This window comes from Felis catus, chromosome X (genome assembly GCF_018350175.1).
Source record: "Felis catus isolate Fca126 chromosome X, F.catus_Fca126_mat1.0, whole genome shotgun sequence".
Lineage (NCBI taxonomy): Eukaryota > Metazoa > Chordata > Mammalia > Carnivora > Felidae > Felis > Felis catus.
The window spans coordinates 59,306,562-59,320,543 of record NC_058386.1 but is presented as its reverse complement, the minus strand read 5'-3'; the positions used below and the strand labels follow the sequence as shown (position 1 = coordinate 59,320,543).

General features: G+C 38.3%; 1 protein-coding gene across 6 annotated transcripts in view; it reads left to right on the top strand.

Moving 5' to 3' along the window:
• The window catches only part of PHKA1 (phosphorylase kinase regulatory subunit alpha 1), a 178,136-nt gene that overhangs the window by 60,999 nt on the left and 103,155 nt on the right, over positions 1-13,982 (top strand). For all 6 annotated transcript variants that reach the window (XM_045050992.1, XM_045050991.1, XM_045050990.1 and 3 more), the window contains exon 14: positions 10,943-11,077. In XM_045050992.1, the coding sequence (XP_044906927.1) occupies positions 10,943-11,077 (135 nt within the window). The remainder of the gene's footprint in view (positions 1-10,942; positions 11,078-13,982) is intronic.

The window sequence follows — 13,982 nt, the reverse complement described above, 5'->3', positions numbered from 1 at the left end:
CTGGACAATATTCCATTGTATATGTACCCCACCTCTTCTTTATCCATTCATCTGCCAGTGGACCTTTGGGCTGCTTCTATAATTTGCCTATTGTTGATAGCTCTACTGTAAACATTGGGGTGCATGTGTTCCTTCAAACCAATATTTTTGTATCCTTTCAGCAAATACCTAGTAGTGCAATTGCTGGGTCAAAGGGTAGTCTTATTTTTAACTTTTTGAGGAACCTCCATACTGTTTCACACAGTGGTGCACCAGTTTGCATTCCCACCAACAGTGAAAGATGGTTGCTTTTTCTTCACATCCTCAACAACACTTGTTTCTTAAGTTTTTGATTTTAGCCATTCAGTAGGTGTGAGGTGATAGATAATTGTAATTTTGATTTGGATTTCCCTGATGATGAATGATGTTGAGCATCTTGTCATGTGTCTGTTGGCCATCTGTATATCTTCTTTGGAGAAATGTCTGTTCATGTGTTCTGCCCATTTTTTTAATTGGCTTATTTGTTTTTGGGGTGTTGAATTGTATCAGTTCTTTATATATTTTTGATACTAATCCTTTATCAGATATGTCATTTGCAAATATCTTCTCCCATTGAGTGGGTTTCCTTTTAGTTTTATTGATATTTCCTTTGCCATGCAAATGCTTTTTATTTTGATGTAGTCCCAACAGGGAAATTTTTGCTTTTATTTCCCTTGCCTTGGGAGACATATCTAGAGTAAAGTTCCTATGGCCAGTGTCAGAGAAATTATTGCCTATACTCTCTACTAGGATTTTTATGTTTTCAAGTCTCACATTTAGGTCTTTAATGCATTTTGAGTTTATTTTTTGTGTATAGTGTAAGAAAGTGATCCAGTTTAATTTTTTGCATGTAGTTATCCACCTTTCCCAGCACCATTTATTGAAGAGACTGTTTTTTACCCATTGGATTTTCTTTCCTCCTTCCTTAAAGATTGATTGACCATATAATTGAGTTTATTTCTGAGTTTTCTGTTCTGTTTTCTTGACCTGTATGTCTATTTTTATGTCAGTACCATACTGTTTTGATTGCTACAACTTTGTAATATCACTTGGAGTCTGGAATTGTGATACCTCCCATTTTGTTTTCCTTTTCCCTTTTTGATTTGCCTATTTTGGGTCTTTTGTGGTTCCATACACTTTTTAGGATTGCTTATTCTCGTTCTGTGAAAAAATGTCATTGGTATTTTGATAGGAATTGCATTAAATCTGTAGATTGTTTTGGATAGACATTTTAACAATATTTGTTCTTCTAACCCACGAGCATGGAAGGTCTTTCCATTTCTTTGCATTGTCTTGTATTTCTTTCATTAGTGTTTTATAGTTTTCAGAGTACAGGTCTTTCACCTCTTTGGTTAAGTTTGTTTCTGGATATTTTATTGGTTTCGGTGCAATTGTAAAAGGGACTGTTTTCTTAATTTCTCTTTCTGTAGCTTCATTATTAGTGTATAGGAATGCAACAGATTTCTGTACATTGATTTTTGTGTCCTGCAAATTGACTGAATTCATTTATCATTTCTAGTAGTTTTTTGGTGGAATTTTTAGGGTTTTCTATATAGAGTATCATGTCATCTGCAAATAGTAAAAATTATATTTCTTTCTTATCAATTTGGATGCCTTTTATTTCTTTTTGTTGTCTGATTGCTATGACTAAGCACCTGTCCATCAACTGCTGAATGGATAAAGAAGACGTGGCATATATACAGTGGAACATTACTCAGGCATTAAACTTAATGAAACCTTGCCATTTGCAACAATGTAGATGGAACTAAAGTGTATTATATTAAGCGATTTCACTCATGTGTGGAATTCAAGAAACAAAACAGGTGAACATAGGCGAAGGGAAGGAAAAATAAAATAAGATAAAAACAGAGAGGGAGGCAAACCATAAGAGACTCTTAACTATAGAGAACAAACTGAGGGTGGTGGAATGGGCTAAAATGGGTAGTGGGTATTAAGGAGGGTGCTTGTTGTGATGAGCACTGGGTATTATATGTAAGTGATGAATCACTAAATTCTACTCCTGAAACCAATACCACATTATATGTTAACTAACTTGAATTTAAATAAAATCTTGGAGGAAAAAAATAAAGTCTATATTGTTTGATAGTGAAAAAAAATGATTGCTATGGCTAGGACTTCAGTACTGTGTTAAATAAAAGTAGTGGGAGTGGACATCTTTGTCTTGTTCCTGATATTTTGGGGGAGTCTTTTTATATATATATATAAATTATTATGTCATCTGCAAATAGCAAATTTGCTTCTTTTACTTCTTGCAAATTTTACTTCTTCCTTACCAATTTTAATGCTTTTTCTCTTTGTTGTCTGTTTGCTGTGGCTAGGACTTCCAGCACTATGTTGAATAAAAGTGAGGAGAGTAGATATCCTTGTCTTTTTCCTGACCTTAGAAGGAAATCTCTGAGTTTTTCCACATGAAGGATGATGTTAGCTGTGAGTCTTTCATATAAGGCCTTTATTATGTTCAGGTAATGTTCCCTCTAAACCTACTGTGTCGAGGGTTTTATGAACGGATGTTGTACTTTGTCAGATGCTTTTTCTGCATCTGTTGAAATGGTCATATGGTTCTTATCCTTTCTCTTATTGATGTGATGTATCACACTGATTGATTTGCAAATACTGAACTACCATTGCATCCCAGGAATAAATCCCAGTTGATCATGGTGAATGTTTTTTTTTTTAATGTACTGTTGTATTTAGTTTGATAGTATTTTGTTGAAGATTTTTGCATGTATATTTTTGAGAGATTGGCCTGTAGTTCTCTTTTTTTGTGGTATTTTCATCTGGTTTTGGTATCATGGTGATAACTGGCCTTATAGAATGAATTTGGAAGTTTTCTTCCTCTTCTAAGTTTTGGAATAATTTGAGAAGAATAGGTATTAATTCTGGTTAGAGGTTTATCAATTTTGTTGATCTTTGCAAAGAACCACCTCTTGGTTTCATTGATCTGTACCATTGGTTTTTTTTAGTTTCTATATCATTTATTTCTGCTCTAATCTTTATTATTTATTTATTATTTCATTCCTTCTGCTGGTTTTGGGTTTTGTTTTTCCTTCTTTTTCTACCTTCTTTAAGTATAAAGTTAGGTTTTTATTTGAGATTTTTCTTACTTCCTGAGATAGGCTTGTATTGCTGTAAATTTCCCTCTTAGAACCACTTTTGCAGCATCCCAAAAATTTTGGACCATTGTGTTTTCATTTCATTTGTTTTATGTACTTTTTTATTTATTCTTTTATTTTCTGGTGAACCCATTCATTGTTTATATTGTTTAACCTCCAAGTATTTATGGTCTTTCCAGATTTTTTTCTTGTGGTTTATTTCTAGTTTCATAGCATTGTGGTCAGAAAAGATGCAAGGTATGACTTTGACCTTTTTAAATTTGTTGAGACTTGTGGCCTAATTGTGATCTATAATGGAGAATGTTCCATGTGCACTTGAGAAGAATGTGTATTCTCCTGTTTGGGGATGAAATTTTCTGAAAATATCTGTTAAATCCATTTGGTACAGTGTGTCACTTATAGCCACTATTTCCTTGAAACCCATTCTTTATTAACCACCCCCCATCACTTTAGGTACATGGTGTCATAGTCTACATCCTTTTATTTTATGAATCTGTTGACTGAGTTTTACAGAAATACTTATTTTTACTGCTTTTGTAAGTAAAATAATTATCTTACTACTTTTCATACTCTTACTTATGGTCTTTCCACTACTTTCTTGTAGAGCTGGTTTAGTGGTCATGAACTCCTTTAGTTTTTATCTGAGGAACTCTTTATCTCTCCTTCTATTCTGATTGACAGACTTGCTTGATAGAGTATTCTTGGCTGAAGATTTTTCCCTTTTAGCATTTTGAATATATCATGCCACTCCCTTCTGGTCTGCAAAGATCTGCTGAAAAATCTACTGATAGCCTTATGGAGTTTCCCTCGCATATAATTGTCTTCTCTCGTGCTGCTTTTAAAATTATTCATCACTAATTTTGCCACTTTAATTACTATGCCACACTACTTACTGAGTGTGGACCTCCTAGGGTTGATTTTTTATGGGGATTTCTTTGCCTCCTGGATGTGGATATGTTTCCTTCTCCATATTAGGGAAATTTTCAGCTATTATTTCTTCAAATAAATTTTCTATCTTCTATTCTCTCTCTTCTTCTTCTGGGATCTCTATAATGTGAATGTTATTACCTTGATGGAGTCCCTGGGTTCCCTAAGGCTATTCTCAGTTTGCATAATATTTTTTTCCTCTCATTTTTTCAGCTTAATTATTTTCCATTACTCTTTCAGGTCAGTAATTTGTTTTTCTACTTCCTCTAGCCTCCTATTTATTCCATCAAGTGTATTTTTTTTAATTTTTTTTAACGTTTATTTATTTTTGAGACAGAGAGAGACAGAGCATGAACGGGGGAGGGGCAGAGAAAGAGGGAGACACAGAATCGGAAGCAGGCTCCAGGCTCTGAGCCATCAGCCCAGAGCCCGACGCAGGGCTCGAACTCATGGACCGCGAGATTGTGACCTGAGCTGAAGTTGGACGCTTAACCGACTGAGCCACCCAGGCGCCCCCCATCAAGTGTATTTTTAATTTCAGTTATTGTCTTCTTCATCTTTGATTGGTTCTTTTTTTATATCTTTGTTAAAGGTCTCCCTGATGGCTTCCACTCTTTTCTCAAATTCAACAAGTATCTTTAAAAGACCATTACTTCAAATTCTCTATCAGGAATTCTACTTACATTTGTTTTACTTAAGTCTCTTGCTGTGATTTGGTCCTTTTATTTCTTTTGTAACATATTCCTCTGTCTCCTCATTTTGTCTAAGTCTCTGTGTCTTTTCTGTGAGAGGAAAGTCACTTACTTCTGTTGTTCCTAATGATAATAGCCTTATGAAGAAGAGGTCCCATAGTGTCTTGCTGTGTGGTGTCCCATTCCCCAGGACCTGGAACTTCAGGAAGGATTTCTTATGTGGGCTGTGTATGCCCTACTCTTGAGTCCTGGCCTCTTTTTCCTTTAGTCAAGTTGTCTGCAGGTACTCTCTTTGCCTGTTGTTGTCAGTGTTTGGTCCCTGGCTGGGTGGAGCATATTTTAACAAGGTATGTACCTGTCAGCGTGCAAAATGAGACCTGACACTGGCACTGGAACTTTAGTCCCACAGAACATGTGGATTGGGAGATAAGGTGTTGGTGGGGTTTCCACCTGTGTTCTGGGGGAGGGGACCTGCAACGCCATGACTGAGGCAAGCATGACTGGGAAGGGCAGATCCACCCAAATGTGGGAATGGCAGGATTTGGTGTAAGCAAGTTAAGTAGCAAGTTTCAACACTGCTGGTTCCTGCCAGTGGCCATGTATTTATGCTGAGTGATGAGGGACAGAAATGGTACCTTCCAGCTCCTTTATTCCTGGAAGGGTCTCACTGTGATCACTCAGGGACATGCTCTGAGATGAGTAAATAACTCTCCCTTTCATTTGTCCCCAGTGTGTCCCCAGCAGTGTCCCCACTGCTGCTTCCACACTGTATCCTGCTGGTTGTTTGTCGTGGTCTCTTAAAGGGCAGGGATTCCACTTCCTAATGCCCTCTGGGTTCTCCCAGAGCTGAAACTGCTAATTTTTAAAATTCCAAGCTTTAAGTCCTGCTGGTTGTAGGAATTCACAAAACTCATCCCCTCTTGCTTTCAAAGCCAAGTGTTATGGGGATTTTTCCTCCCCATTTGGGCTCCTCGGTGTAATAGTCTGTTTTTTGCTCTTCTCTGTGCCACCGGCTCCCTCCCTGCTACAGATGGCCACAGTCCATTTTGCTCCCAAATGGCATCTTTGCCCTTTCTACCTTCTTCATTTGGTCTCTTCTCTACCTTAAGTTGTAGAGTTTGTTCTGCCAGTTTTCAAATTGTTTTCTGGGTTATTTACACTGATGTGAGTGTTATCTAGTTGTATCTGTGGGATGAGACAATCTTTAGGTCCCCCTAGTCTGTCATCTTCTCAGCCTCTTCCATTCTGCATTTTCTGATCCTATACCTGGTCTACTAAATTCTGCTGGAAAGAAATCACACAAATCAGCAGATGGTAGCACTGTAATTCTGAAGAATCCAACCCAGCTAGGCCCACAGTGCCTCCTGTTAGTCCTTGTTCTTACTGTTACTCAGCATTTTCATTCTTTTCAACCACTGTTCGAAACCTTCTGTTTTCAAGCCCATCCCTTGTTTTTGTCCTTTTTCTTGGCCTGCTACCAAGGTTAGATATCTTAATCTAGCTAATGCTAATATTATGATCACTGTCTGTTTCCCAACCCTCCACCACAATCTTACTTGTATCTTCACTTATCCTTGTCCCCTTTTCTCCAGTCTCAAAAAAGGTGTTTCTTCTCCTCTTTAAGACCAACTCCTCCTTCTAATGCTTGATCCTATCCTCATCCCCAGCCTTCCTAGAAACCTACTCTTTCCTCTAATCTTCAAACTCTTCCTCTCTTTTGGCTCTATTTTTTAGTTCATTTACATACCTGTCACCCTCTAGTAATCCTATCTTTCCTTTCTCATCCGAATTTCTGCTTCTTTATATTCCATGCATTCTGCAGTCCTTTCCAGTGTGGCTTATTACTCCTCTGAAAATGCTTTTGCTTAATTTATTGAAAAACTCAGTAGATATTTTTCATTGCACACCATAGTAGATCTTTCTGTTTCATTTGTTGTTTATCTTTCCAGAAACTCTTAACTCACATGCCTTCTGTGATACCATCTCTTGGATCTTCTTCAACCTGAATTTTGCATTTTTCTGCCTCATTCTGGGCTTCCTCTTCTCTTTGACCCTTAATTGTTGGTATTCCTAGGACTTATATCCATAGACCTTCTTACTCAGAATATTTGTTCTGGTCTGTCAGGCTCCTATTCCAGACCTTCTCCCTTTCCCTACCTCCTCACTTCTTCCCTCTCAGAAGATGACTTCACTTCCTATATCATAGAGAAAATTCAAGCCTTGAGACAAGAACTCCTCATTCCCACCCCAGGCTTTTTTATCTGCCCATTTCTTATATGTTGAACTTTCTCAAGGTTGTATTCTGGGTTCTCTTATCTTTTTCTCTAAGTATTCTCCTTGACCCATCTCATCTCTTTGTATGCTAATGACTCCTGAATCTTTATTGCTGTCCTTTAAGACAGCCCCACTTGGATGTCTCACATTCACTTCAAACTCAGCATGTCTACAGGTACATGTCTAGTGGCTCAGTCAGTTAAGAATCCAATTCTTTTTTTTTTTTAATTTTTTTTTCAACGTTTATTTATTTTTGGGGGGACAGAGAGAGACAGACCATGAACGGTGGAGGGGCAGAGAGAGAGGGAGACACAGAATCGGAAACAGGCTCCAGGCTCCAAGCCATCAGCCCAGAGCCTGACGCGGGGCTCGAACTCACGGACCGCGAGATCGTGACCTGGCTGAAGTCGGACGCTTAACCGACTGCGCCACCCAGGCGCCCCAAGAATCCAATTCTTTAAATTAGCTCAGGTCATGATCTCACAGTCATGAGGTCGAGCCCCGCATTGGGGCTGAGCATGGAGCCTGCTTGGAATTCTCTCCCTGCCCCTCCCCTGCTCATGCTTGCTCTCTCTCTCTCTCTCTCTCTCTCTCTCTCTCTCAAAATAAATAAATAAACTTAGAAAAACTCGACATGTCTTGGGGTGTCTGGGTGGCTCAGTCAGTTAAGCATCCAACTTCAGCTCAGGTCATGATCTCACAGCTCGTGAGTTCAAGCCCCACATCATGCCAGCTCAGAACCTGGAGCCTTCTTCAGATTCTATGTCTCCCTGTCTCTCTCTGTCCCTCTCCCACTCACACTCTGTGTGTGTCTCTCTCTCAAAAATAAATGAACATTAAAAAATTAAAAAAAAAGAAAAACCTGACATGTCTAAAATTATTCAGCTGCACCCTCCTACTACTATATCACCCATGCCTGCTTTTCTCCCTATATGCCTGTGTCATTAAAGGCACACACCATTCTCAGTTCCACATATAAATTCCTGGGGAATCATTCTCAATATCTCCCCCTCTCACACCTCCTATATTCAATCACTTAACAAATCCTGATTTCTTTACCTTCTAAATGACTCTGAAACCCATCTAGTCCTCTTCAGTGCTGATGTCATGATCCTAATCTAGGTAATCAACATCTCTCACTTGCATTACTGCAATGGATTTTTAAGTCTTCAGTCTAGGCCCACTACAGTCTATCAGCTTATTCTTTAATCATCAACATTAATATGCTTTTTAAGGTACAGATATGGACATATTATTTTCCTGATTACAACTCTACAAGGGTTTCTGTTGCCAACCTCCTTCATATGGCTTATAAAGTCCTTTAGGATCTGGTGCCTGACCCTGTCTCCATTGTCATTTTTTACATGGCTCCTTCACACTTCATGCTCCTGCGGTAAGAGCATTATATAATTCCTATATCTGCCTTGTTCTGTGCTGCCTTTGAGCCTTTGTTTCTGCTTTTTCTTCTGTCTGGAACAACTTCTCATACTTTTACCTTCACCTTTGCCAGATTAATTTCCATTCAGCCTTCTAGCAGAACTCAATGTCAATGTCATTTTCTCCAGGGATCATGCCTATCTCTGTACCCCTAGCATTTGGCAGTGCCTAGCACATTGGTGGCATTTTCTAAATGTTTTTCTAAAACGTAAAGTAAAAAAAGAGCTCAACTGTTGGGGTTGAAACTATTCCTAGTACCCCAGAGTGTTGCTCAGTTGCCTCTCTTTCAGTCCTCTCTACTCCTGCTACCAATTGCATTGCCCTCTGCAGGTCCCTGAAGCTTAGTAGAATGAAGTTTGGAAATCATTACCCAAGGATAAAATACAAAATCTTTAAAGTGGCACATATACCCTCCATAAAAATCTAGCCTCTGTCTGCCTTTCCAGATTCTTTTTTTTTTTTTTTACCACCATGCAAGGTATTTTATGCTACAGCAACATTGAAGTGTATGTAGTTTCCCCCTCCCCAACACATACACATTCTTTTTTCATTTCCATGTTTTATGACCATTGTGTACCTTCTACCTAAAATGGATTTCCCCATTCCTATTCCTTTCTTTCTCCTGGCTAACATTCATTCTTTCAAATTCAGCTTAGATATCAACTCTTCCAGAAAGCGTTTTCTGAAACCACTCCTTACCAGTCCCAGATATGATAGGTGTTGCATTTGGGTGGCTTATAATGTTTTGTGCATATCTTTATTTACCAAGCAGCTTAGTTTATAATCAGTTTATGTGTAATTCCATTACACTGTAAGCTCCTTTAAGAGAGAGACTAATTTTTTTATATGAAATTTATTGACAAATTGGTTTCCATACAACACCCAGTGCTCATCCCAAAAGGTGCCCTCCTCAATACCCATCACCCACCCTCTCCTCCCTCCCACCCCCCATCAACCCTCAGTTTGTTCTCAGTTTTTAACAGTCTCTTATGCTTTGGCTCTCTCGCACTCTAACAAGAGAGAGACTAATTTATCCATCTCTTTATCCCTAATGCCTAGCATAGTATCTCATCCACTTAGGTGCTTAATAAATGTTTGTTAATAAATGATTGGATGACCACATGTGTTTTTCTGGACTTTCCTTAGCTGCATTATCATTCTTCCTTTGTACATTTTCCCTGGAGAATCTTTGTCATTTTTGTGTTTTTAGTTCTAAGTAATCAAGATTGTGTTATGTCCAGGGAACCCTATGATCACCATATCCTGCATTTCCTGACCCAGACCACAGTAACACAATGCCATGAGGCCCCCAAGATAGAAAGATACACACAAAATATAATGGCAAAGATAAAGAAAGTGGCACTCTGTTAACTAGGTTTTTGCCCCCGATGCTCAACATAGAAAATGCTAGTCAACTTGAATGAACCAAATGGTACCTTCATTTTCCCATTATCCAATTCAACACATCTACCAGCACTGGAAGAACAAGAAGGTGCCTGTTTGCCCCTGGTGCTTAGTGTCAAACTAGCTGAAGCCCCACTTGGATTATTAGCCCTCAACCAGGTATCTGTCCTCTAGAGGGAGAGTAAACAAAAGAGTCAGGGAACTGGCCTGGCCTCTTGCTTAGTGAGTATGATAACCACTTCACAGACATAAATATAAAAGGAAGAAAAGGGAGGGGCGCCTGGGTGGCTCAGTTGGTTGAGTGTCCGACTTCAGCTCAGGTCATGAACCCCGCAGTTTGTGAGTTCGAGTCCTGCATCAGGCTCTGTGCTGACAGCTCAGAGCCTGGAGCCTGTTTCGGATTCTGTGTCTCCCTCTCTCTCTGCCTTTCCCCTGTTCATGCTGTGTCTCTCTATGTCTCTCAAAAATAAATAAAGTGTTAAAAATTTTTTTGAAAGGGAGCTGTCCAGGTTTGGCAGGCTCAGAATCTAGAGAAGTGGTATCCCTGTCCCCCAACTCCCAAAAGAACCACACACAATTTTATCTCTGGTACCCCAGTTCTATATTCCGAGTTTACCTTGTCTTCTACCATTCTCTAGCTATATAGTAGTTCTTATTATTACCCTCAAAATCTGTCTGGTCTTAAGGGTAAGGATAAGAAAGAGCCTTGGAGAAGCAACTATTACCAAAGCTATAACACACCTCACATTGGATTTTTTTTTCCTTCTTACACATGGAATCTCAGACATAAAGAGAGTGTGGCAATCTCTAGGAGCACATAGGTACTTAGCCAAAAAAGCAGAACCTAATTCTCTAGTCAAGAGATCCTTTTAGCTTTTTCATTTAGATAACAGTGTTATGTACCTATCATGGTATGTGTTTCATAAAAGTTCCTCAATAACTATTGATCTCCCATTTTCTTCTCTTCCCTTCAGAAGAAATTATGTGGCTTGAGAGATTTTTAGGTTCCTATTAAAATAAAAGTTTCTATTGACCTCATCTTTCTTTCTTTCTTAGTTTCCATTCTAGCTGAGACAGAAGAAATCAAGGCCATTTTGAAGGACAAGGGAATTGATGTAGAGACCATTGCTGAGGTATACCCTATCAGAGTACAACCAGCCCGTATTCTCAGCCACATTTATTCCAGCCTAGGTAAGGAAATTGGCCTTAATAATCATTATAATAATCAAAGCATTATTCAATACAGGCTGATTTCTTTCCTTTTTATTTTTTCTTGGTTTTGTAACTGCTTTATTCAACTGGATCTGAAAAGGAATTTGGAGTCTTTGGAACCTAAGTTTCTAACCCAATATATCCTGAGCAGGCTTGATAATTTTAAATGTGTTTATGAAGTCTGGTACCTAGGGCATAACTGTTAGCAAACAATATTGTATCTTCATTCCAAGTGCATGCTTAACTAACATGTTCTCCCCTTTCTTGAGACCTATATTTCTGTTTTGAATACATGCTAATTTTAGGTAAAGTAATAGCCAGGGAACTTGTTTTTAGGTCTTTTTATACTTTGTCATGTAATGAATTGGTTGACAAAATTTTAAAATTCCATTTAAAACTTATTTTAATTAGTATGCAATTTTTATTTAATTTATGAAACTTTGTAATTTAAGCAAATTACTACAAATTACAGATTTATACAATTTGTTACAGATTTTACATTAAAGAAATTACTATGCTGTTAACTGAAAAAACAAAGAAAGGATCTGCAAAATTTTCTAAACTACCCTTTTGGAAGACTGAATAATGGCCCCCAAAGGTATCTAAGTCCTAATTCCTGGAACCTGTGAATATTACCTTATATAGCAGAAGAGATTTTGCAGGTATGATTAGTTTAAGGAGCGTGAGATGAGGAGGATTATCCTGGGTTTTCCAGGTGGACCCTAAATATAATCACAAGTGTCCTTATACAAGGAAAGCAGAAGGAGTTCATAGTATAGAAGGTAGGACATGTGACAACAGAACAAGAGATTGGAGTGATGCAGCTATGAGCCAAAGATTTTTAAGGAATGCCCACAGCCTCTAGTAGTTAGAATTGAAAAGGAACAGATTCTCTCCTGGAACTTTCAGAAGAAATCAGCCCTGTTAATACCTTGGTTTTGTTTTTATTCTTGTAAGACTCATGTTGGGCTTCTGACCTCCAGAACTGTAAGAGAATATGTGTTGTTTTAAGCCACTAAGTTTGTGGTAATTTGTTAACAGCAGGAATGGGAAAGTAATACAGATTTTGGTACTGAGAAATGGGGTGATGCTGTAACAAATATATAAAAATGCGGAAGTGGCTTTGGAATCAGGTAATGGATAGAGGCTGGAAGAATTTTGAGTCACATGGTAGAAAAGTCTATATTGCCTTAAACTGTTGGGATGCTAAAGGCATTGATGGTAAGTGCTCAGAAAGAAATGAGGAACATGTTCTTGCAAACTGGAGGAAAAGGATCCTTGTCATATGGTCACAGCAGGAGATTGTTAGCTGAATTGTGTCCTAGTATGTGGAAAACACAACTACAAATTATGAACTTGGATATTTAGCTGAGGAGATTTTCTAGCAGAGTGTTGAAATCATGACCTGGCTTTTTCTGGCTGCTTATAGTAAAATGCAAGAGGAAAGAGATAAATTGAAGGAAGAGCAGTTAAGCAAAAAGAAACTAGGACTTGATGAAATTCTCGGATTGGAAAAGATGATAAAATTAGGAGATTTACTGTTAGGAAAGCATGCTCTGGAAAAAAGGTCAAGGGTATGGCTGGACAACCTTTTGCTAGTGCTTCAGAAAGATCAAAAGATCAGTGTATTCATTTACACAGTGGGCTCTTTAAAGAGAATAGGCTTGTGACTCGTGGATTCCCTCAACCATATCAGCAGAATCTAAGACTAGAGATATTATTATACAGGAAAGATCTTGGGAGAGGACCCTCTTGGCTAATGGCATGAACCCCCATGATATATATGTAATACAAAGTTTTTGAGAATGTTCTACATACAGAAACAATGCCAAATTGGATTGAAAGGGACAGAGAGAGGACAAGATTAAAGAAGGATATTGGACTTCCCAAACTCTATAGCCAGAAAGCAGGCTGATAAAACTACTAAGCTTTAAACAAATGCTACTCTTCAAGAAAAAGGAAGTATGACTTCAAGGGAGGTGCCTTGGGCTCAGATGGCAGAGCCTAAAACCACAGAGGATTACTACCATGCTTTGAAACCTAATGGAGTTTGCCCAGTTAGATTTTAAAAGCCCCAAACAGGGCTGTTGACTCCTTCCTTCCATTTTCTCCCTTTTGGAATGAGAATGTCCATAATTTGTATTCTATGCCTGTATTTTGAGAGAATATAACTTATTTTCTAGTTTCAAAGGTCCACAGGTAGGAATTTTGCTTCACGATGTATCATACCCAGATCCTCACTCATACCTGATTTAGATGATGAGACGTGGGGCTTTATGAATAATGATATTTAGAAGGTATTTTGTACTTCAGTTGATGCTGTGATGTGTTGAGAGTTTGGGGAATGTTGGGATGGAGTGAATGCACTTTGTAAATTGGAGGGATATGAATCTTTAGGGGCCAGAGTATGGACTGTGGAAGGCTGAAAAATGGTCCCCAATGACATCCAGGCCCTAATCCCTGGCACCTGTGAATGTTACCGTATATAATAAAAGGGAGTTGACAATGTGATAAAATTAAAGAGATTGAAATAGGATTATTCTGTATTATCCATGTGGGCCCTAAATGTAATCATAGGTGTCCTATTTATAAGAGGGAGCCAAAGGGATATCTGCCTGTAGAAGCAGGACATGTGGGGACAGAAGCAAGAGATTGGAGTGATACAGCTGCTAGCCTTATCCTCTAGAAATTGGAAGAGGCAAGGAACAAATTCTCTAGAAGGAACCAGTCTGCTGACCTTTTAATTTTGATTTTACCTTATAATACCCATAAGGCTTATTTTGGACTTCTGACTTTAAGAGCTGTAAGAATTTAAATATGTGTTATTTTAAGCCACTACATTTGTGGTAATTTGTTATAGCACCAGTTAGAAATTAATACAACC